General features: G+C 48.9%; 1 protein-coding gene across 1 annotated transcript in view; it reads right to left on the minus strand.

Moving 5' to 3' along the window:
- Lrrc75a (leucine rich repeat containing 75A) overlaps window positions 1–21,041 on the minus strand; it is a 44,508-nt gene extending 23,467 nt beyond the window's left edge. The window contains exon 1 of the mRNA XM_087204380.1: window positions 20,604–21,041. Coding sequence (XP_087060506.1) covers window positions 20,604–20,855 — 252 coding nt within the window. The 5' untranslated portion in view covers window positions 20,856–21,041. The remainder of the gene's footprint in view (window positions 1–20,603) is intronic.
- Window positions 21,042–23,828: the final 2,787 nt, after the last annotated feature.

Raw genomic sequence — 23,828 nt, forward strand, 5'->3', positions numbered from 1 at the left:
ACCTCCGAAGCTGAAGTCAAACCTCTCCTCCTTGAAGGATGTTGAGTATCTGGTCTCAGTGACAGGAAAACTGATCGAACATAGGGTCTCAAAAAGGGCTATCTTACCCTCCTGTTTATGGCAGCATTACTCTCAATAGCCAAGAGGTGGAAGCTACCTGAGTGTCTACGACAGATGACTGGATGAACAAAATGTGGTATAAACATACAATACAATTAGGAAGGAAGGAAATCCTGAAAAACCAACATGGATGAACTCTGAGGACATTATGCTGAGTAAAGCAAGCTAGTCAGAGTAGTCAAAAGGCAAAGTACAGTGGTGGTTTCTAGGTGCTGGAGAAGGAGCGTGGGGAGTTTGTGCTTAGCAGCTACTGAGTTTCAGCTTTGTAAGACAAAAAAAGTTCCAGAGACGGTTGTACAATGTGATGTACTTAACGCTACTGAACTGTACACTTAAAAATGGTTAAAATGGTAAAATTACGAAGAAAGGAAGGAAAGCTTGAGACCCAGGCAGGCAAATACAGATCCTTTTTTTTTTTTTGGTACTGGGGATCGAACTTGGGACCTTACACACGAGAGGCAGGTGGTGGAACCACTGAGCTAAATCCCCAGCCCAAACACAGACCCTTCTTGAGACAAGAGGGTACAGAGAAGGGTACATATACACCTGGCTATTTTTTTTTCATGCTCATCATGGTTGGTTCTTAAAAAATTTTTTCCCCTTAAGAACAGGGTCTCACAGGGCCAGGGATTTAGCTCAGTGGTTCCGCTGCCTGCCTTGCAAGTGCAAGGTCCTGAGTTCGATCTCTGGTACCCACCTCCCCAAAAAAAACCCCAACCAAACAAAAAAACAGGGTCTCAATATGTTTCCTAGGCTAGCCTAAGCTCCTGGGCTCATGCAATACTCTTGCCTTGGCCTCTTGATTAGCTGGGAATATAGGCGTGCATCACACTGCCAGGCTGGTTCTTAAACATTTTTGCTTCCCTGTCCCCAGAGGTAATGTTTTCTCTGGATTTACCTTCAGTCTTGGAGTCTTTCTATCTACACAGTCATTTTTCAGCTTGAGTCTTTTAGCCTTTTCAGCATGATTTGCCAGTGGAAAATCGGTATCAGCTCTCAGTATCTCTATCTTTTATCTTTTCTTGTGTTTTTTCAAGAACGAACTCTTGTTGGGGTCTCAAGTTCATCTTTCACACCATAGATTTGACATTCCATGGCATCATCACTACTTCCACTGCCAACAATAGGGCTGCAAGTCAGCTAGCATTTGTTTCCTTGCAGTTCTTATTTTGCTTATTAATCTCCTCTTTCATCTCATTCTGTTGGTTTTCTTCTCCATCTTGGCTTGGCCTGTTTTTTGTGGCCTTTTGTTCTTTTCCTACTAAGTTCATTTCTTCAGCATCTTGCTGTAGATCAATCTGAGGTGAGGGTTCAGTTCTATGGTACTTATACAACATCCAGGTTTTGTAGCTTACCCTCAAAGAAGGCGAGATCAAAGGAGACCCATGCCTATCAGCATGTCCTTGTTATTACTGTCTCTCTGGGTATGAGCTGAATTCAGCTCTATAGGCTCTGGCTTGCTGTGGAGCCCAGCCCCAGGCTGCATCTTGGGCATTAGTTAATGTGATTCTGAATCCCTTACATGTGCAACAGTGTAGTCTGTGGAAATCGACAATAGTGCCCCCAGGCACTATTTCCTGCCTTAGCAGACCCCACTAGCCATGAAGGACATGGGACATTTGTGGATAGTGTCACATCTCTTGGGTCACCCTTTCCCCACTTCCTATATGGTGGTTTCTGAAAGCTGCTCTCTGAATGGATGTAGATGTAGGCAGAGGTGTGAGAGAGGGTGCAGTGAGGGGAGGGTGAGCCGCAATCTTTCTATGCCCAAACCACCACTTGTATGGTACCTTCCAAAGGCCTGATATTCTTTTTTTGCAGTGCTGGAACTCAGGACTCCTACACATACTAGGCAAGTGCTCTACCACTGGGGCACACTCAGCACAATTGCTGACTTCCTGCTCAGGGAAGTCCTGAGACTGAAAGAGAACTTGGCTTCCTTCTTACTGTAGGTCTCGGATTCCTTAGGGGAATCCTGGGCCAGTTCTTTCTTGGATCAGTTCCCTGTCTAACAGCGAGAAGTTCCTCTCAGACTGTCCACCTGTCTCTGTTTTCAGTGTTCCCAGAAAGTTCATCTTTTTTGGGGGGGTGGTGGTGGTCTCCTGAGGTGTGTGAGGGGATGCTGGGAAAAGCCAGAGTGGGTTGCCAGGCATATTCTATTTTAAGCCTCAACTCCCTGCTTCCCTTTGAAAGGACAGGCTTCAAGCCCATTCCCCACCGGCCACAAGCAGGCATTAGTCTCTCTCCTCCAGGCATGACTCCACATTTTCTGCAACGACACAGCCGGGGGAGGGAGGCACCGAGCTCTGAATACTAACCGGGAAAGGTAGACAGATGCAATGTTGAAGCTACCATAGCTGAGTGTGCAGAGCTCCTTAATGAGGGTGTAATCAAACAGCCCACCAGAAGGAAACTAATTAGAGTCCAGAGGGCAAGCAGGAAATGGAATGGAGCGGGCTCCAGTATATCCTAGGCAGCTTTTCCCAAGGGAGAGGTCAAGCCTGGGGAGTACTGGTGGCAGCTGGATGTCTGAACTGCCATCCCTTCCTTGTGACATTCTGGCTTGCCTTCCAAGGGAATCCCAGGGGAAGGAAGGGAAATGTCAGGTGCTGTTAGGGAAACACAGCCTGAGGAACCCACCAGGGAGAAGTGAGGGCATCTCAGAATTAAAGAGGCTACAGCAGACAAGGCTCACTTCTCTAGGAAGACAATGGTGTCTTAGGAACAAGGGTAGAATCCTAAAAGTGTCCCTGGAAGGGGAAGAGGTGCCGGCAGTATATGTATATACCAAATGCAACAAACATCCAGGTGTGGTTGTGCACGCCTGTGATCCCAGCACTCAGGAGGCAGAGGCAGGATGATCACTGAGCATTCGAGGCCAGCCTGGGCTACATAGTGAGTTCAGGGCCAGCCTGAACTACAAAGTGAGACCCTGTCTCAAAAAACCAACCCCCTTAAAAACAAAATATTAACCCTCAATTTAACCCCAGTACAGGGGGTTAAATGGTGGTCCCCGAAAGATGCACCCATGTTCTCATTCCGGGAAACTGTGAAGGTGACCTCTTCTGGCAAAAGGGTCTTTACAGATGAGATTGATTTAACAACCTCTGCATGAACACATCCTTTGTTTATTCAGATGGCCCTCAACCCAGTACAGGTGTCTCAATCAGACACAGAGAAGGCAGCAGTGTGAGGGGACAGCCAGAGCCGAGGCTGCCAAAGCTGAAAGGGGGAATGAACAAAATCTCCCTAGCACCTCTAGATAGGGATCAGCCCTGCTGACTTCTAGACTTCTAGCCTCCAGAACTGTGAGAGAATATATTTCTGTTGTTCTAAGTCACCCACTTGGTGGCGATTCGCTACAGTAGCCACAGGGAATGAATATACCAGGTTAAGACTGAGGTGGCGCTTTTTCCAGGGTGCAGAGGAGGTGAAAAGGAGACAAGGCCACAGCAAGGGGGCCAAGAGCCCCACCTCTTCCACTGCTGCTGACCCCAGCCAGGAGCACAGTGTGAGCAACCAGGGACCACATGGCCAGACATCTGCTCTACATGGCCACCAGCCCTGGGCTTCTGTGGGCACATGTGTCCCTGACACACTCCCCTTGGCCGTCTGCTCCCACCGTAGAGCTGGGCTGGTCAGAAATGTTTCCTGAAGGACTTCTTGCCCCAAGGTGGTTCTCAGCTCAGTATAAGAATATTTAAAAACAAGTGGGGAAGGAAGTACTGATGCATGCTCCAATGTGGATGAACCTTGGGGATACTATGCTAAATAAAATAAACCAGCCACAGAAGGACAGCTACGGGATGATTCCTTCTATATGAGGTCCCTAGAGAGGTACATGGCATAGAGGCAGAAAGTAGAATGGTGGCTTCCAGGGGGTGGGGTATAGGAACGGGGGAATAGAGACTTATAGTTTAATGGATATGGAGTTTCACCCTGGGAAGACAAAAAAGGTCTGGAGATGACTACACAATAGTGTCAATGCATGTAATACCACTCAACTGTGCACTTAGAAATGGTTAAGATGGTAGATTTATGTGGTGTGCTGTGATGTGAGTAAGTATCCCCCACAGGCTCACATGCTGAAGGCTTGGTCTGCAGCCCATGGTGCCACTGGGGCCTAGTGAGAAGTCTTTCAGTCATCTGGGGTGAGTCCTTGGAGAGGACAGTGAGACCTCAGCCCCTTTCTCTTTCTCTCTTCCACTTCCTGGCTATGAGATAAGTGATTCTGCTTCACCCTACGCTTCCACCATGATGGGCTACCACAGGCCAACTGATCATGGACTGAAACCTTCAAGACTTTTTCTCCTTATAAGTTGGTAATCTCAGATGTCTGTTACAGTAATAGAAAGCGGACTAACATATTATTTGTATTTTACCACAATAAAAAAGGCGAGCTCCCATCTTTGGAAGTAATGTAAGCAGAGGTGAGATCATAAGGCAGCATGGCTTCCTGTGATTCCTGTCATTAGCATGGCCTAGGACACAAGAGGAAGCTGTGAAATGACTGCAGTAGGTGGGGCTGACAGATGGGAAGAATTGGGGAAGGGAGATGAAGGAATCAAGCAATAAACAGAATTTAATCCATCCATGAAGCCTTGTGGATGGGGAGGGGGGGAGAAGCTTGGGGGTGGTGGGGGGTGAAGATGAAAAGAGGAAACAAGCCTGGGTTCCAGAAGCTGTGGGATGAAACCACTCCCTGAAGGAAGGCACTTGGAGAATGAGGGACTTGTTTGCTCTGGAGTCCTCAGCATCAACATGTTCTCAACCCAGAAATGGTCAGAATTAGGCAGAGGGATATAGACAGACATCAAGGTCAAATAAGCTCAGGAATGTATAAATCTGGTATTTCACACACCTGTAAAGTTCATGCGAGGCATCTCAGTATCTAACAGATTGGTCTCCCAATTTCTATTTAGAACAGGTAATTGAGAAATTGATTATAGGCTTATGGTTTTAAGCAGAATACTGAAGGAGCATTTGGTCAAGGTTTTTTTTTTTTGTACCGGGGCTCGAACTGCGGTCCTTGGGCTTGTGAGGCAGGCAGTGGAACCACTGAGCTAAATCCCTGGCTCTTGGTTAAGTTTTTACCAGTTTTGAAATATGTAAGAGAACTTCATAGTCACAATATCTATAAGCTGAATTTATTAAATTTTAACAACTATTTAGAAACCTGGGAATGGCCTGCTTTTTAGCAAGAGTGCTTATAATCTTAAGAAAATTGGATATGTTAAATTTGGAAAATTATTTCAAATCTTTAAGGATGGCTAGGGTATAGCTCAGTCGTAGAATGTTTGCCTAGCATGCACAGGGACCTGGGTTCAATCCCCAGCACTGGAATTAAAAAAAAAATCTTTAAGGAAATCTAACTACCTAAGTTAAAAACCCCTTAGCAGACTCATTAACAGAATAATAAAATTGATGTTAAATGCTTAAGTGAAATAAACCGGACACACATGTTTAAATATTGCAGTTTCTCTTGTATGAGACACTCAAAGGGTAAATAAAGATCAAGATGGATACTGGATATTGGGAAGTAGGAAGAAAATGTCCAATGGGAAGGGGAACAAGGGAGGGAGAAGGGGGAAGAGAAGGGAAGGGAAGGGGAAAGGAAGGCTAAAAAAAGAAAAAAGAATGTAAGGAAAACAATAGAAACAAAGTTTTGTAGAGGGAGGGGGAAGGATTGAAGGGAAGGGAGGAGCATGGGGGCGCAAAAGAAGATATATTATGTAAAGGTACAAATTGCCTGTGATGAATGTGATCATTATGTATATCAAAAGTATACCAATAAAATTAATCAAAAAACCCCAAGTATAGTTCTAAATAAAGATGTTTCAGTCAACAACAGACCACATACCTGATGGTGGTCTTGTAGGATTATAATGGAGCTAAGAAATTCCTATTGCCTGGTGACATCACAGCTAATGTGACATCCTACTGCCCAATATTACTTTTTTTGAGAAAGGGTTTCACATGTAGTTCAGGATATCCTTGAACTCACTGTGTAGCCCAGGCTGACCCTGAACTCATGACGATCCTCCTGCCTCAGCCTCCTGGGTGCTGGGATTACAGGCAGGCACCACCACACCTGGCAATCCCATATTACTCATGTGTTGGGAAGCTAGTAGTGTAGACACATGCATACAGGACATGGAGTTATGTAAAGTACATAATGCTCTATGGCTTATCCATACTATGCTTTTTATCTTTACAGAGAACTCCTTCTATTTATAAAAACAAAACAGTTCACTGTAAGACAGTGTGCCATGTAATGCCAGCAGTAACCATTGTGTTTATGTGTGTCTATACTGCAATTGCCCATACTGAGTGATTGGTCTAGATCAGTGATGGCGAACCTTTTAGAGACTGAGTGCCCAAACTGCAAACTAAAACATACTTTTTTATCACAAAGTGCCAACACTGCAATTAAACCTGAATACTGAGGCTTTGGTTTAGAAAAAACAACTGATACATTAATATCTTTTGTCTTAAAAGAAAAACAAATAACACAAGGGGCATAGGTTCACTGACATTGGCTATACCATCCAGGTTTGTATAAGTGCACTTTGGGATATTTGTGCGACAAAAATCACCTCAGAATGTGTTTCTGAGAATGCAGAGTTGTAGGTGTCCTGGGTGTGTGTATGTATGTATGCACATGTACGTGTGTGCATGTTAAGCACAGACATGCCCCTAAGAACACCAACAGCAGGGTCATGAAGGGCCTGCCCCTCAGAGGTGGAAGGGGCAGCTCTTGGAAGGCAGGTAGGGAAGAATCAGAACTTCTGGAGACGGAGGAATGTTTAGGGAGGAGAGGCTCACTTCTCAGGCTTGGGAAACACCAAAGAGTAGCAAACCAGCAAAAGTAATAAAAGCAACCACCACATTGTTCTATCCCCCAAGCAACACCCAACTTGTGGGAACCCTTCCTTATGTCCAAAGAGGACATCCCCTGCCCATGGTTCCAGACTCAAAGGTCACCTTGTGAGGGCAGCCTGCCTCAGTGTCTGTTGGATGCCTACTAATGCCCAAATGACTGATGTCAGCCAGATGTGTAGGGGAGGGCTGCCCTGTGGGGGTACAAATTGCCAACACAGGCCACCTTGTCCCCTGCTGGACTTGGCCAGGGTGGCTGACTTGAGGCAAGACTGGGATTCTCTGGTCCCCCCTCAGGGGTGCTATTTTCCCAGGGGTGGGTCACAACTTTCCTTCTCCTCCAGGGTCAGGTCACCCCAGCCAGAGGGATGGAGCAGGGTGGGCAGCAAGGTTCAACAGCTTTGCTCAGAGGGGGCTTCACGATAAGTGTTGTGTTTTAACTTTGAAGTCTTTAAAATTAATGATACCCTCTGCATGAAACAGGGCTGCAGAACCAGATGCCTGGCCATTGCGAAGTATAATTGAATCAAAATTCAGGAAACGGCAGTAGTAACAAATAAATACAAAAGGATGCTTTCTCTTTAGTAGAATCTATGAAGCCACATAGAGGATTTGGTTTATTCTTCCATGATCATGGCTCCCCAACGTGTGGCTCAGGGTGGGGATAGGAGATGTGGTTCGTGCCCTGGGTTAGTCCCTAAGTCACCATGTAGACCCCCTCCCCTGTGGCTTCCCTACCTACAAATGAGTGTTGCAACAGCTCATGTGTCCCAAGAGTGGCAAAAAGCAGGAGGGAGAAGACATTTGTACCAAATTAGGCTGGAAAGCAAAACATGTAGCAGATAACCACTTTCTCCTGCTGGATATTCTGGCTCCTGTGCTTATATGTGTGTGTGTCCTGGGGATGGAATTCTGAATGTTAATGTGCTTTATTGCTCTGTGGAGTTACAAGAGCTATATCCCAGTACTCCTGTGCTTTCTGCTGGAAGGGTGGTAGCATTTGCAGTATTTCCCAAACTTACATAGCAAGCCCCCCCTTGCTTTCTCAGAGCCTCTTATAAGATTGGGATTCTGCAGAAAGTCTGGGGCCAGATGGTCCCTGAGGTCCACACACTCCTACATTCCATGGATTCTCAGGAGTTTGTCATCCAGCGCCCTTCTAACCTCTGCTTGGGAAATAATTAAATCAGTTGTTTATATCTTCTGGCAAATGCATTTAAGTCCATTTGTCCCTTTCCATGGTAAATTTTGTCCAATTTAAATGAAAGGTTTGGTCCATCATAAAAAAATTATTAGATAATGGTAAAGAGGCAGAGACATGACTTACAGGATCCTTCTGGCTCCCTTATAACCTGCTTTCCAAGCAGGAGACATTTCACAGGGGCAGAGTGAGAAACTGAGGGCTGGAGGGTTATCTCCCACAGTGAGATGGTGGGAAGGGACAGGAGGACCCGAGGGCCCCCAGCAGTCTTGAACTCTACCTCTCCTGGCCACGAGCCACTGGGAGTCAAGTATATTAACTGTTAAGTCAGGGTTCTCCAGAGAGATACATGTGTGTGAGTGAGTGCGTGTGTGTGTGTGTGTGTGTGTGTGTGTGTGTGTGAGAGAGAGAGAGAGAGAGAGAGAGAGAGAGAGAGAGAGAGAGAGAGAGAGAGTGTGTGCGCATGCACACAAGTGGGAGGAGAGAGAAATCGATTTTAAGGAACTGGCTCATGTGACTGTGGGGCCAGCAAGACAGACCTGCAGAGAAGGCCTGCAGGCTGGAGACCCAGGGGAGAGTTTACATCGAAGTCTTGTGTCTAAAGGATGTCTCAAGGCAGAGTCCCTTCTTTTTACCCCGTCCTTTCTCTTAGGACCTTTTGACTCACTAGACAAGGCCCACACGTATTATGGAAGATAATTTGTTTTTTTTCACTTTAAGTCTACTGATTTACATCTAAAAAATACCTTCACAGCAACATCTAGAAGAGTATTTGACCAAAAACTAGGCAACACAATCTTGCCAAATTGACACACAGAATAAGCCATCACAGTAAGCTAAGGGTCTTTATCACTTCAAGTCTCTAGGTCAGAGGCAAGGCTAAGGCCAAGGCTGAGGAGAAACCTCCAAGAATCTGGACTCAGATCTCTTGCTGTTCACTCTCTGGGTGAGCACATGAGTCACACTGGATGAGGAATCCAGCTCAAACCTAGCTCTCTCCCAACTCTGGGCATGAAGGGAGGGAGGGAGAGAGGAAGGCGCAGTGAGGCTCCAGGATGCAGGGCCAAGGGTGAGGCTGCCTGAACTGGGAAGCTCAGCAGTGAGTCACCTAGGAGCTGCCTATAGCTCTGGGCATGCGGAGAGCAGGACTGGCCCAGAGAAGGTGCAGGACTATGGGGATCCCAAAGGGTCAACTGGATCCTCAGCCTGTTGGAGTCCTCTCCACCAGCACCCTGCTGTTCAGCACCTGAGTCTCCTTGTTAGGTGAAGGTAATGGGCCAGCAGCACAGCAAGGTAGAATCAGCAAGCATTCAGGGCTGTGAAGGAGGGAACAGCTGATGACTCCACGGTAGCAAGGAGGTTTCTGCCTGGTTACTGGGAGGCCAGAGTGTGTCCCCAGCTCCCAAGGACACTGGGAGGGAGGGTGTGGAGGGAAGGGGGAGCTGAGGTGGGTGGGGTGAAAGGGCCATACCTCAGGGCCAGCAAAGGCTCACTGCTTTCCACCAGTGTTCCTGGATCCTGCCACAGCATTTCCCACAGTGCACATCTTCCTCAGAGCCTGGCCCGGGCAGAACATGCTAGAAGTGCACGGCTCAACAACAGTTCTCGAGCTCCCAGAGGGCTGCCCTAGCTCCTCTGGATTTCCTGACAACTTCTTGCCTGTTTTCTCTAACAATTTCTTGGAGCTGGGGATATAGCTCAATGATAGCCCAGCATGCATGAGGCCCTGGGTTCCATCCCCAGTGCTAAAATAAAAACACCCCAATTTTGAAATTTTTTCTAATTCCAAGTCTAATTCCCTGTCTCCTTTTCAAGCTGCTCATCCTCCTAATGCCCTGAGAGTACTCTATTCTGGGCCCCTGCCCACAGACCAGTTTCTTTTCACCTGCATGCCCTAAACAAAAGCCGTTTGTTTCTTTTTCCTTTTTATTTTTTTATTTTTGGTGGTCCTGGGGACTGAACCTAGGGCCTTTGCACTGAGCTATATCTCAGCTCCCTTTTTTCTTTTTTTTTCTTTCATTTTGAGACAGGGTTTTCCTAAGTTTCTAAATTGCCCAGGCTGGGCTCTAATGTGATCCTCCTGCCTCAGGCTCCCAGAATGCTGAAATTGCAGGTATGTGTCACCATGCCTGGTTTCACCAAGACCATTTCCATTATTCTCACCTTGCTTGATTTTCAAGCAGGCAGGGATTTTCAGAAGAGTGGGAATTCTTGGAACAGGTAGCCTGTCTGAGTTTCCAAAGCCAAAATCAACCCCTCTGTGTTCCCAGCAGTCGCTAGGCCTGTGACTGGAAACTCATGGGCCAGCATGCTGCCCATCACTTTTTACTCTGAAAACTTAAGTCTGTAGCTGAGAATAATAAAAGATGCAAAGACTGGCACGTCCTAGAAAAGCTAAAATGGCTGGATTAGTCTGGGTAGTGGAGATTACTGACAGGGATGGGGAGCATCCGACCTTATTACCTGGGAATCCGGTGCCCCCAACTGGGCTTGAATCTGGATGCACTCAGGGTATCTGTGATTGTGTCTGATGCTCTTTGAGAGGTGGGAATGCTGAGCTGGAAGCTTCTAAAAGATACCCAGTTGCTTCAGCTTCCTAACTCAAGAGGAAGACAGCAATGATTAGCTGAGAGGCAGAAGCCAAGTTCTGGCTGGCATTTCACTGTTCCCTGCCTTAGTGATCTGAGAAGGCTGTGTTCAAGGAGATCCATGTGAGAAGGGGCAGGGCTCCTACCAGGCCTCAGCTGATAAAGACCTTAGCTTTTTGGTCTCACCTGAGAAAGACTTTGAACTTCTATACTCTCACCAAGGCTGCCCAGTACAGCTGTGCAGGGTGTGAGCTGCACAAGGGCATCTGAGTGGGGTTGAACTCATCAAGCCTCAACTCTGGCTGCACCCAACCAGAACCTTCCGCTTCTTACAAACACACTGTACAAAGGAGCTGCCCTATATCTCACTGAAAGAAATCAAGGATGGGCCGGGGATGTAGCTCAGTGGCACCAAGCCTGCCTTGCAAGAGCAAGGTCCTGAGTTCAATCCCCAATACCAAAAAAAAAAAAAGAAAGAAATCAAGGAGATGGTATCCTTGTGTGACCTGGACTCACTCCCTGAATGGCCTCTACACCCCTAAGTTCTTAGTTTTCTGGGGCTGTCAGGGGAGAGGTATAGCTAAGCTCTAGTGTGGAGGCAGTGAAGTTGTGAAACTCTGCTTTTCCCAAAGTTAGTCACCATCTCAGCCAGGACCACACCTTAGCGTTATACTTCAAAATATAAACTGGTGGGCTGGGGATGCAGCTCAGTGCAAAGGTCCTGGGTCCAACTCCCAGTACTGAAAAAAAATCATTGAAGAAGCATCACTCAGAAAATGTACTCAGGGTAATGATGCATCCCATTTCCCTTCCCCCAAGGTCTGCCTCTGTCCCCTGTTTTTGCCAGCTCTTGCAACAGTAAAGAGGCAGCAAGGGTCCTGTGTGACCTGGAGCCCTTCCTCTGCCCAGGCTTCCAGCATGTCTTGGGCATCATTGGGTAGGACAGCATCTCAGGAGAATGCGCTCCAGCCATTCTGGGAGAGGACACCCTGTGGACCTCCCAAGGCAGCCTGTAGCTGTGTGTAGTGGCTCCATAGGGACAGGCTCAGAGAGCTAGCAGCTCCCTGCAGGACCCTGGTATACTCTGGGAGGGGCCTGGGCTGAAGGCAGTAGGAAGGCCCAGCAGGTAGGGAGGGATGAGCCTGAAAACCAGGGCAGCAGAGGGCCTGTGGAAGGCAGGTGAGGCGAAACCCCAACTAGGAAGTAGGTAGGGGCTTGACTCCCTGGAGCTCCTGGTCCTAGCACCAAAGTCCTCTTATGAGTCCCATGGAGGGGGTGTTGTGCGGCAGTCAGCGTGTGCCATGTGCCCTGCATCTACGTACACCCATGGCCACTCTGAAGCAGCAGCCAGAGTCAAGAGCTGGAATCTGATTGTCTGGCCAGCTTAATGAGCACTCGCCAACTGCTCTTCGGACCCCTTCTAGAATGAGCACCTTGGCCCATAACCATTGCTGGCAAAGGCAGCCAAGCCATGGAGCTCTCACTTCGGTGCTGGGATGAGCCAGCATGCTCAACCTGATCTCGTGGGTCTCTGCTATCCCTCCATAAAGGAAAGTCACAATTGTTGCTGACATCTTTCCCACTGGGTGACTTGCTCCATCTCCAGTACCTAGAACTGCACCTGGAAGAAAAGGCACTCAACTCCCGAATGCATGAATTAATTCATATTATTTTTTTTCCTTTTTTGCTCATTTGCATTCTCTCTCTCACCCCACCCGCATCCCCTGTGGTACTTGGGCAAGAACCCAGGGCCTTCTGTGTGCTAGGCAAGTGTCTACCACTGAGCTATATTACTACTTTTTTTTACATTTTTATTTTGAGGCAGGGTCTCACTAAGACTGGTGTTGAATTTGTGATCCTCTTGCCTCAGCCTCCTGAGTAGCTGGTTAAAGGTACACACTACCAATCTTGGCTTATTTTCTCATTTTCTACAATGCTTGTACACTGCCTTTGTAATATTTTTAAAATCCACTACTTGCTCTTTAAATAATATATCCACCTTACAATATTACTTAGAGAGCAGAATAAACATGAAAAAATGCTTTATGGCTAGAGAGTCATGCACAGATTCCTGCCCTCCTGCCCAGTGCACCCAGCCAACACCCAGACAACAGGAATGAGCTGGTAGCCTCTTTGATTGCCACATCCTTCCAGTTCTCCTAGGATCTGTTCCCTGTATTCCTGGTTGGGAGGTGGGGTGGAGGAGTACAGAGAGAAGCTGACCGAGCTATGGCAGACTACTGAGACATTTTAAAAAGTCTGCTTCTCGCCCAGGGGAGAGAGAGACACACAGCAGGGGAGAGATGCTGAGAGAAACACAAGAGAGAAAAAGAGAAGTCACAGGAGGTAGAGGGAGAGAGGCAGAAAGCTACACATGGGCACTGAGGACAAAGCAAGGCAAGGGATAGGTCCGGAGCTGGGTATAGTGTTTGTCTGTTTATTTACTGCTCTAACAAAATGTCTGGGACTGGTTTTTTTTTTTTTTTTGAGTCAGGGTCTCGCTCTGCAATTCAGGCTGGCCTTGAACTCAGCAGTCCTCCTGCCTCAGCCTCCAGAGTGCTGGGATTACAGGCATGTACCACCCTACCTTCCAGGTGTTTGTGATAAATAGGAGTTTATTTAGCTCATGCTTCTTGGAGCTGGGAAGTCTAAGAGCACAGTGCTGGCATCTGGTGAAGGCCTTACTATATCATAATATGGCAGAAGACGTCACACCCTGGGGGAGACGAAGCAAGCAGGTGTCAGCTTGATTGGGGGCCCCTTTGATGATCTTATCTAATTCTAATGACCTCCCAAAGGCTGTATCTTCTTGTATCATCAACATATGAATTTAGGGATTATGTTCCAACATGTGAACTTTTAGGGACATATTTAAACCATAGGACATGGGCTTCAGCCCCAAAGTGACCCCCCTTGCAAGCAAATACTTGGGTACTCCTTACTCTTAGCTGGACTCCTGTGTCTACCCTGGTTAAGATAAAGTTAGAAACATCAAAATGCCACATCCCTTTGAGCAGCAGCTGTTGGCAGAACTCCATATGGCTGCAGCAGCCAGGAGTCTGAGCTAATAAAAGTTAAAAAAAAAAGAAAGAAAGGAAGAAAGAAAGGAAGAAAGAAAGAAAGAAAGAAAGAAAGAAAGAAAGAAGCTGGGAAATGTTCCCAGAGAGCCATGTGGCACTGCTCAGGGCCAAGCTGGGAGGGTGGGGAGGAGAGCAGGAACCGTAAGAAGGGGTTCTCATCCCTGCTGGGTGTGCCAAGGTCTCCGTTCTCATTTCAAATATCCAACTCTTTTAGCAAAGGTAAGCTAAAGACACCGTACAGTAATTTAATCTGCTGCTTTAGACAACTGGGCTCCTCCCCACTCCAGTTTCTCGTAACAAGAGAGGATGTTAAGAGTGCAAGCATACAAGTGGCTTGTGTCCCTTTCCCTCTTCACATTTGTATGTTGAAGTCCTAATCTCTCTACTGAGAATCTGGGAGGTGGGGGCCTCCAGAGGTGATGAGGTCATGAGCTCTCAAGAATGGGATCAGTGGGGCCTGGGGATTTAGCTCAGTGGTTCTGCCTCCTGCCTCGAAAGTGCAAGATCCCAAGTTCGATCCCTGGTACCAAAAAAAAAAAAAGAAAAAAAAGAATGGGATCAGCGTCCTTGTAAAAGGAGCCCCAGAGAGACCTTTTACTTCTTCCCATGTAAGGACACTCAAGAAGCATGGTCTATGAACCAGAATGCAGCCCCTCACCAGATGCCAAATATGCTGGCGCTTTGATCTTGGACTTCCAGCTTCCAGACTGAGAAACATTTCTGTTGTTGATAAACCATCCAGTCTTTGGTATTTTGTTATAGCTGCTTGAAGGGACTAAAACAGCTGGCAGGAACATAGCTAGGAAGTGCCAGGGCATGGAATTCATCTGTGTATACATAGGCACATGCATATATGTATATAAGTATGTGTGCATGCATGTTAGTGTGTACATGTGTGTGTGTGATTTTCTCATGACAGCTACAGTGTTGCTCTTGGTGTGGGAGAGGAGCCAGATGACTGTCTAATCAATGATTCCCCACTTGGGGGAGGGGATCTCCTCCAGTGTTGACCCCACCCTTTGGGCATCCTGATGTGGGAGCTGGACAAAGACAGTGGTCACCTGGGTAACCCTTGGGCATGGGGCATCTTACCTGCAAGAGGTGTGAGATGCAGGGAACAGACTAGAACTTTAGCATGGAAAAGGGTAACAGCACTGACCCTGTACCTGTACCTGAAGGTACAGGAGGGCTACCCTTGTCTGTGCTTGGAGTGGAGACACTTGAGTAGTCTGAGTCAAACTGAGCTGGCTCCTGAGAGAGAAACCAGGAGCAGAGGCCAGGGTGAAGTATGCCCAACAAGGCATTTAAAATCCTGTGTGTAAGGATTTCCTGCAAACCAACTACGTGCCAAGTATCTGATCTGGGCCTCTGCACCAGGGAAGCACACACAGAAATGAACCAACACAGGGGAAGGGGGAGGGAAGGCTGCATCTACCTGGATGTCCATGGGTAGAAGGGGGCCAGGGCACTTTAGGGGCTTTGAAGAGAGACAGCAAAACAGTTTCCAGTCATCGCTGAGGAGGTGGCATCTGTTCCAGAAAGAAGGATCCCTCTCCCTGCACCCAAGGCCCTGAAGTCAGGATAACTGGCTCAGTCACAGGCCATGTGGTCATACTTGGCCACTACAGAGGCTGTTGTGTTCCTGGCTGGTGTCTCTGAAGCCCTAGAAATCAACAGAGCAGGCCCTGACATCAGAATCCTTTTGCATCTCTACCATTGGAAACCCCTGGATCCAGTCCAGGGAGAGAGCGGTGGATTTTAAAAAGCAAGGTTTCTTTGTGGAGAGAACACTCATAGGGCAGATCAGGACTATAGATAGATGCCTGGCTCTCCCAGCAGGCCCTGTCCCCCTCCTGCCACCTCGGCATAGGCCCCAGACTGCACCTGCTGGATGGAATCCCGCAGTGCCACTGAGGTTAGACACCTTGCTGCTCTTCTCTCCAAGAACACCACCACCTGGCAGGCTTCCAGGAATAGTCAAACCCCAAGGACATCACTCTCAGGAATCCACCCACTTGGAAAGCAAATGCACAGGATCTCATGACCATACTGACAGCTTGGTAAATCAGCATTCAGATACATAGCCGCAGCTGGGCATCCAAGTGCTTTCTGAAGATACACCACGGCCACAGCAGCGTAGACACACACACACACACACACACCCCTTCACAACACACAGACTTACTAAGCAAGGTCACATGAGCCTTCGGGGTTTTCAGTACTATACTGCAGATAATGGTGGCAGTAGGTCTCCATCCTCAAGAAGCACATGACTTTATCTGATAAACAAAATGGTCATCAGGAGAAAAACTGTATATAGATGATTAAATGCCACTCAGTACAGTGGGACTAATGGCTCCTGGATCTCAGGGCGTGGGCTGATAAGCCAAAGGAGTTGGCCTTGCAAAGGTACAGTGCCTTTGGTAGAAATAAGGAAATGCATTCCAGATAGAGGAAGAGTAACAGCAAGGCCAACAGTGGGACTTCCCTGCTTGATGTCCGGTCGCCTTCCAATCAGCTTGCCTATAGAGATTTTCTCAGGTGGGATGTTTGAGGAAAACAGTGGTTCTTTTTTGCTCCTGATCCCAGGCATAGAGTGAAGCCAGCCCTGCCATCCTGACAGCAGACAGAACCACAAGTCCAGGCCCATGCCACACTGCTGGGTGAGGCAGGGTAGGCTAACACTGGAACAGCACTGCACAGCAGGGTGTGCTATATTGCAGTAAACCAACCCAATCAGACCCTCTTTAAGAGAGGTAGGGGCCATGGTTTGGTCTCCAGCCTATGGCACTATTGGGAGGTAGTGGAACTGTTAAGAGGGGGGCCTAGTGGGAGGGTCTTCTGGTTACTGAGGCATGTCCTTGAAGGGGATAGTGGGACTCCAGCTTCTTCCTGTCTCTATGTTTCTACCATGAGGTGAGCAGTTTCTACACATTCCCTGCCATGACTGCGTTACTACAGGCCCAAAGAAACCTGCGCAAGCAACCATGGACTGTAACCTCTGAAACAGTGAGCCCAAGTAAACTTTCCTCCTTATAAATTGGTTATTTCAGGTATGTTGTTATAGTAACAAAAAAGCTGACTAACAGAGTAGGGATGCTGATGAACACAAAGAATGGCTCACCCCTGGGAAACAGACCTCTTATTCTGAGGTTCTATGACAGTGATGGAGAACCTTTTAGAGCTTTCAATGATACGAACAGATCACTGCAGCATGAGTGCCATAGATGCACTATCATTGTTCTATGAAATGGGTCAATGACCTGGTCTGGAACTTTTGAGATTCAAGTGAAGTCATTTGGCTACAGAGATGATACCCCACTTCCACGTAGCCCAGCACTTGTCATCTTTCCATGATGGAAGATCACTTCTTCCCCAGGATTCCTTAAAGATGGCAATCTGAACCCAGGACTTCAGATACTCTGAGGGAAGGGGAAGGCCTGGGGGGAAGTATGTAGAAAAGGGGAGAAGAATGACTTCTATCCAAATCTCTTTTAGCTCCATGAGCACCTGTTCCAGACTACTTCTGAACTTCTGATATACACTAAGCTCTGGCCAGATAGAATCCAGACATTCCTTGGACCAGACCTGAATGGAAAGGATGCCATGACCTCAACCTCTAGTCCAGTTAAACCCAAAGTAGGGCAAATTCTCCTGTTTCTTGTCATGGTTGGCATGAGAAGGTCTTGATTGGCAGTGCCAACACAATTTCATACACTTCATAGGATTTGCTCTGCTCTTTGGGAAATGAAGAAATACAACCCAGAGAAGTTATGAAGGTCCAAGGTCACAGCAGACTGAGGACTAAATGCAAGCCACTCTGACTTGCTCCTGAGCCCTAGGTGCTTCTCAAATTATACTGCTCCTAAGGGGAAGGGGCTCGATCTCTGTTCCTTCTTGGCTGCTGTCTGGGATCCTGCCTATACCCCTGAAATGTAAGTGAGGCTTCCTGAAACTTCTCAAGCAAGTGACAAGCTAGAGAGTATACAAGCAAGGAAATACTCCCCAAATCCTAGATATGAAAGAGGAGCATTCAGAAGAAGCAGCAGCAACAGCCAAAATCCATCAGACCACCATGAACTGACACATGTGGTTCTGGGTTTCTGGAAATCCCAGCCCGAAGCAAGTTACATAACAGGATGAGGGGAACTATCAGATTAGAGCAGTGATTCTGAACACAGGTTCTGTAGATCAGGTTCAGAGGCTCTATGTACCCTCTGAAATTCCTTGCAAGGCCGGGGGAGGGGGGACCACAGTGTGCATACCTGTAATCCCAGCACCTGGGAGGCTGAGATAGGAGCATCACGGCGAGTTTGAGGCCAGCCTGGGCTATACAGTGAGTTCAAGGCCAGCCTGAACTACATAGAGAGACTCCATCTCAAAAAAAAAAAAAAAAAAAAAAAAAAGACTGTGTGTTATGGTACATTTGTCTAGGAAGAGTGTGTATAGCTCTTTTAGGGCCTTAGAAAGATCATGGACTCAAAGACATTGAAAACTACAGGAATTAAGGGTCCCAAGTTCCCTATAGCCCTGTATATGCGGAGTGTATACAAATCTGGGTGCTGAAAACATGCTATCTAACGTAGGAGAATGTGCTATGTGAAGAGGGTGGTGGTCACTGTCCTGGCTACTGCTACTTCCTGGCCCTGTTTTTCCCACGTTCACCATGGGGGTCCCAGGCATTCCAGCACTACTGAACACCCTGCACTCTGCACACCCCTCATCATGGTCAAGCCCTGGTGTTTTCATGTCTCTCACTGTCTGCTAATTTTCTTTCTGAACATCGCTACCTCGAGACTAGAAAAATAGAAAGGAAAATATGATTTAGAAGAAAGAGTACAAATTCAGCTGGACATTCCCCAAGTCAGTCTCCGGGTCCTGGGAAATCCTCCTCTGTCATGGGCATTTGGACACACCTGCACTTTCCTCCCATAATGCCCCAGGGCGGGTGATCAGCTCCTGGAGGGGTGCTGATCTCTGCATTCCAGGAAATGTGGGGCACCCTCACCCTTCAGACAGAGGTCAAGGGAGCCCTGGAAAGGGGGAAGTTCAGTTAACCCCTTCTTCTCACATCAGGCCTCCCAGTTCTCAGGCTGAGGAAGATGCCAGCAGACCCAGCTGCAGAGGAAATACTCCTGGTCTCAAGACCCTGCAGGGAAAGGCTCAATTTTCCTATGGTATGGAATCACACTGGGGAGTCTGAAATATCCGTGGTCTCCGGATCCTGACTCCTCCTGTGGGTCTCTAACTGGCGCTCAAGAATTGTGGCTTCATCTTGTTCTCTTATCCTCCAAGAAAGGCTTGTCAGCTCCTTCTATATGTCTGAATCCCTACAAAGCTCCCCTCCCAGGACCCAGGGACAAGCACATGACTGGTAAAACCTTACTGTCTAGTGTGCAAATGGGATCTGATGTTCTGGAAAATCCATTACTTTGCTTGAAAGTGAAAGAGTTACCATAGAGGTGGTACATCAGTTTTCAATTTTCAAAAGACAAAGAGAAATACACGCAGGCTAAGTTATTAGGTTTGGAATGCCATCTTTCTTTGATGATTCAATTCAGGAAAGGCACCTGGGGATCCAGTAGTCTGAAAAAGCACAGGCAAGGGTGGACCTCCCATACCTTCCTAAGTCCCCAAGGCTCTGTTTCCCTCTTGAGTACTGCATGGCTTGGGAACACATACTCCAGAATAACAATGCACCAGATACAAAGGTGGAGGGCGGTGCTGTAGCATCCAGGAGAGCCGTGGATATGATTAGATTTTGGGAGCTCCTCCCAGGAAGGCTCTCCTACAGCCTCTTTCATCAGTGATGGGAAAACCTCAAAAGGTCGCCTGAGGTTGCCCCTCCCCCACCCACCACAGACCGCATCTCCACTGGGGACATCCCAGCAGGAATATAGGTCCTGGACATGTATACTGCACAAAGCCAGGCCAAGAAAACCAAGGGAGCTTTGCATCCTCCTACCTCTCTCCCACTCAAAATCCATGGCACAGGCCATCCTCTTCCCACAAAACCGAGGAAAGAAAACAAGCCAAAGAGAGGTAGGTGGGTGAAGCAACAATCCTAGGGCAGCTCCCAAACAGGGGGAACTGGCCAGATCTACAGTCTGTCCCTAACCAGTGGGACAGGATATGCTGAGAGCAGCGTGTGGCAGCCTCCTGGAGTTCCTGCTGCCCAGGAAATCAGCCTAACTCGCTTCTCTCCACGCCTTTCTTCTCAGGGGCTCATGCCCGAGGGCCCGCCAAAGTTAGGCGAGGTGAAACTGCTTCCTGAAGCACAACCCAGGATGCCTCTCCGGTGGGCAAATGACCTAGGGACTGGCACCTCACCAACCCTAAGGACATGCCCTTGAATTCCCGTCGGGAAGCCGGGTTCAGTAGATAATTGCGCATTTCTTGAGGACCCCTGGTTGAGAGTGCCAGCCGTTGAGAAGAGAGGAAGAAAAGATCCTTGGTCCAGTCCTGGCGCGCATCCCTGCTCCCCTCCCACCGACCATCCCTGGAGACGTGCGGAGGAGAGATGCAGGGACCTTAGTCCAACAGGTCCCTTGCCAAGGGCCTCACCCGGCCAGCCTTCCTCCGCCCTGCCCTGAGGCCCCAAATTCAGCTGGAGTGCTGAGGCACCTGCTACCAGACAGGGCTCCATCCCCGCCGAAGGGGGCCTGGGCGGTGTCCCTCGCCTCTCCGGCTTTCCCGGGAAGGGGCGGGGCGCTCGCGAGGCCTCCCCTCACTCACCTGGCGCAGGTGCTGCAGCAGCGTCCCCGCCTCCTCCCTCCGGCCCTGGCGCACCATCCGCAGCAGCTCCTGGACCATGCAGACACGCCGGTGGTAGGGGGGAAGCGCCGCGCCGGCGCCCGCGCGCCCCGCCTTGTCCCCGGCGCGCAGCAGCAGCGACGCCCAGAAGTCTGGCCGTTCGCGGCGGGGGCCGGACGCTGCGCCGGGGCTGGCTTTCTCCGCCAGGCTGCCCTTGGTCTGCCGGGTACCCATGCTGCCGCCCGCCGGGACGGTCTGCGCTGGGCCGCGAGGCCGCGTCCCCAACCGGCCACCCGCCCCTCAGCCGCCTGGGCGTGCCCGCCTCCTGGGCTGCAACTTTGGGGGAAACTGTTGCGCGCGGGCGGCACGGAGGCGGGGGCAGACGCTGCCCGCGCTCCCCTCGCTCCTCCCTCCTGGCTCCCAGGGCCCGCTCCCCCCTCCTGGCTCCCAGGGCCCGCTCCCCCGGCGCTCGCCGCCCGCTCGCCGGCCCCGCCCCGGCCCGGCTGCCCCGCCCCCGGCTCTCGCCCGCGCTCCTCCCTCCCGCTCTGCAGAACTCCCGCTCCTTTCTCGCCGCTGGGCGCGGGGCTGCGAGTAGTCAGGCGCCCCCTCCCTGCGTTTCCTTCCCGCACTGCGCCCCCTGTCGGCCACCACACTGCGCTTCCCGGGACCATGGCACGGTCGTGAAGGCGGCTTGCAGTCCCCGGGGGCTATCGCACTGGGTCCCCTTCAGGTTACTCAGATGCGTCCAAGACCGAGCCCACAGGAGGGGATGGGAAGATGTCAGTGCAGCGCGCCCGGCCAGTTGGTGAAAGTTTGGAGCGGGGCGGGGAGGGGGTATCCTCTTAGTCCCAGGATCGGGTTTCTGAAAGTGAGCGCTGTTGAGGATCTGAGACCAAATCTTCGAAGGCCTCCTGGGCCTCACACCATCCTACAGACCTCCGTGGAACCTGGGCATGCATTTTTAGCAAGCCTCGCTGGTGTTTCCTATGCTTGCTCCTTGGAGATCTGCCTGACTTGGAGGCATGGATGGGAATGGCAGTTGGTGTGCGAGGATGTGGGTTGTGTGTCTGCCCTCTTATGGTTCAGTTGCTTCCATCAGTTACTCAAAGGATCTGGACCAGAAAGGTGTGAGGAACTCCTGCCTTCTCACCTCTCACCCCCACACTCTGGAGAGGGGACCTCGGGGAGTCCTGGTACAACAGCTCCAAGTAGGAGCTGCTGGCACTCCTGGTGCTTTCGTCCTTGATCACCTCTGCCAGGACCAGCCTGTATGGGACCAGAACCCTGGGACCTGATGGTGCTTGGAAAGCCTACCAGGGCCCTACCAGAGAGAAGGTTAATGCACTGGAGCCGCTGCCCTGGCTCTAGCTGCAGGGTGCAGGACTGGCAGCAACTGTGTGAGCTCTGCTCTCATTCGTGGTGGTGCTGCTTTAGGGCTTAGGAACATGTGGACTGTAGAGGCAGGAGAGCTGGATCTCATATCCCAGAGAGTTGGACTCCACCACTTAGTCCTGAGTATCAGGCAAGCTCTCAACTTCTTGAGTCCACTTCCTTATTCTGTCATATTGGAATAATGACACTTTGTCAAGCATTAGGAGAATAAAATAGGTGGATACTTTTAAAGAAAATTGTTTAGTGATGCTTGTTGAAGCATGGTAAGACATTTTATTCAGGATTATAATCAGTGGGATTTTGCAGTAGGGGAGAGAGACTGGGTTCAGGTCTGAACACAGTATGGACAAGTGGGAATTTGTAGGGTGGAAAATGCCTAAGAGGTAAGGGGTAAAGGGAGATTCTCGGTAAACAAACCTTGCAGGATTCTGCCTGAAGATAGGCCAGGGTGACTAGACAGCACCTGGGGGATGGTGGAGGATGAGGAAACTGGTCAGATATTGAAGGTGATCAGATATCCAGAGTTCTGGCTAAACTGACTTAGGTTTTGTTTTGTTTTTTTTCTTTCCAAAACTGTATTTTACAAGGAAGTGCACAGGTAGCCTAGAAGATTTAGGAGCCTGGCTAAACTAACTTTGGCCAAACAGAGCATCTTGTAAATATATAAACTCCAAGTAGAGGTATTCTGCCAATGAGTTACTTTTCCTACTTGTGGACAATAGGATCTTTCTGTAGGTGTCTTTTCCATTAACCCCGAGTACCTTGAGCATGTGTCTCTTCCAGCAGGCTTCTCTTCCCTTTGGACAACCTGCTTCCAAATGCCCATTTCTGCTGGAAGAGAATACTGAATCTTCTTATAATCTGGCTTACTGGAGCTTAGAGCAGCTCTTTCCAAAGTTACCTGTATGCTTTGTGTACAGGACCCACCTTTTGGCATTTGAGGTACCCAGTTTAGGACATACTTCTGTGTCTCTCATCTGTAGCTTATAGGACCCCCCAGCAAGGTGGCCATCAAGGAACTCTTCTCACCATGCCCCTTCCTATGGATAGTGGGCACCATCTACCTGGAGACGGACCACATAATCTGAGTTTGCAAGTGGGCTTGCTTAAAGTATGTGACTATGACAAATACCAGTTCCTCACCTGGGGATCTGAATGTCATTCCTCTCCTCTTCTTTGGAGACCTGAAATCATCCTCATCCCTGGGCTCTAAATTTCCCCTCCAACCTTTCCCTTTTCTGGCTTGTGCTCCGTGTATGACATACTCAATAGTCTTCTATCCAAGAGACAAATTTCAGGGCTGGGGATGTAGCTCAGTGGTAGAGCACTTGCCTAGTATGTGGTTAGGCACTGGGTTCTGTCCCTGGCACGGGGGGAGGGGGAGGGGGAGGGGGAGAGAGAGAGAGAGAGAGAGAGAGAGAGAGAGAGAGAGAGAGAGAGAGAGAGAAAAGAAATTTAATTTCATTTGTGCCTACCTGTTGTGGTTGCCTGTGTCCCACAACTCTCCTTTCCTTTCAGCTAAGATTTCTAGAAATATATTTGTTGTCACACTTCTTTACTTCCATTCATTCCTCTTCCACTTTGTTTTGGCTTCTGGCCACATTACATCATCGAAATGCCTCTTGCCAGTGACCTAGTTGCTAAATTCAGTGGTCACTTTCAGTCTCATCTTGGTTGACTTTTAAGCAGCATCTGATCCTATTGCCTATACTGTTTTTTTTTTTTTTGGTACCGGGGATCGAACTCAGGTCCTTGTGCTTTCGAGGCAGGCAGTGCCTATACTATTTTGATTGAAACCCCACTCCCTTGGCTTGT

This window comes from Heterocephalus glaber, unplaced genomic scaffold (assembly GCF_053883595.1).
Source record: "Heterocephalus glaber isolate CG9 unplaced genomic scaffold, H.glaber_assembly_v1.0 deba00000474, whole genome shotgun sequence".
Classification (NCBI taxonomy): Eukaryota; Metazoa; Chordata; class Mammalia; order Rodentia; family Bathyergidae; genus Heterocephalus; species Heterocephalus glaber.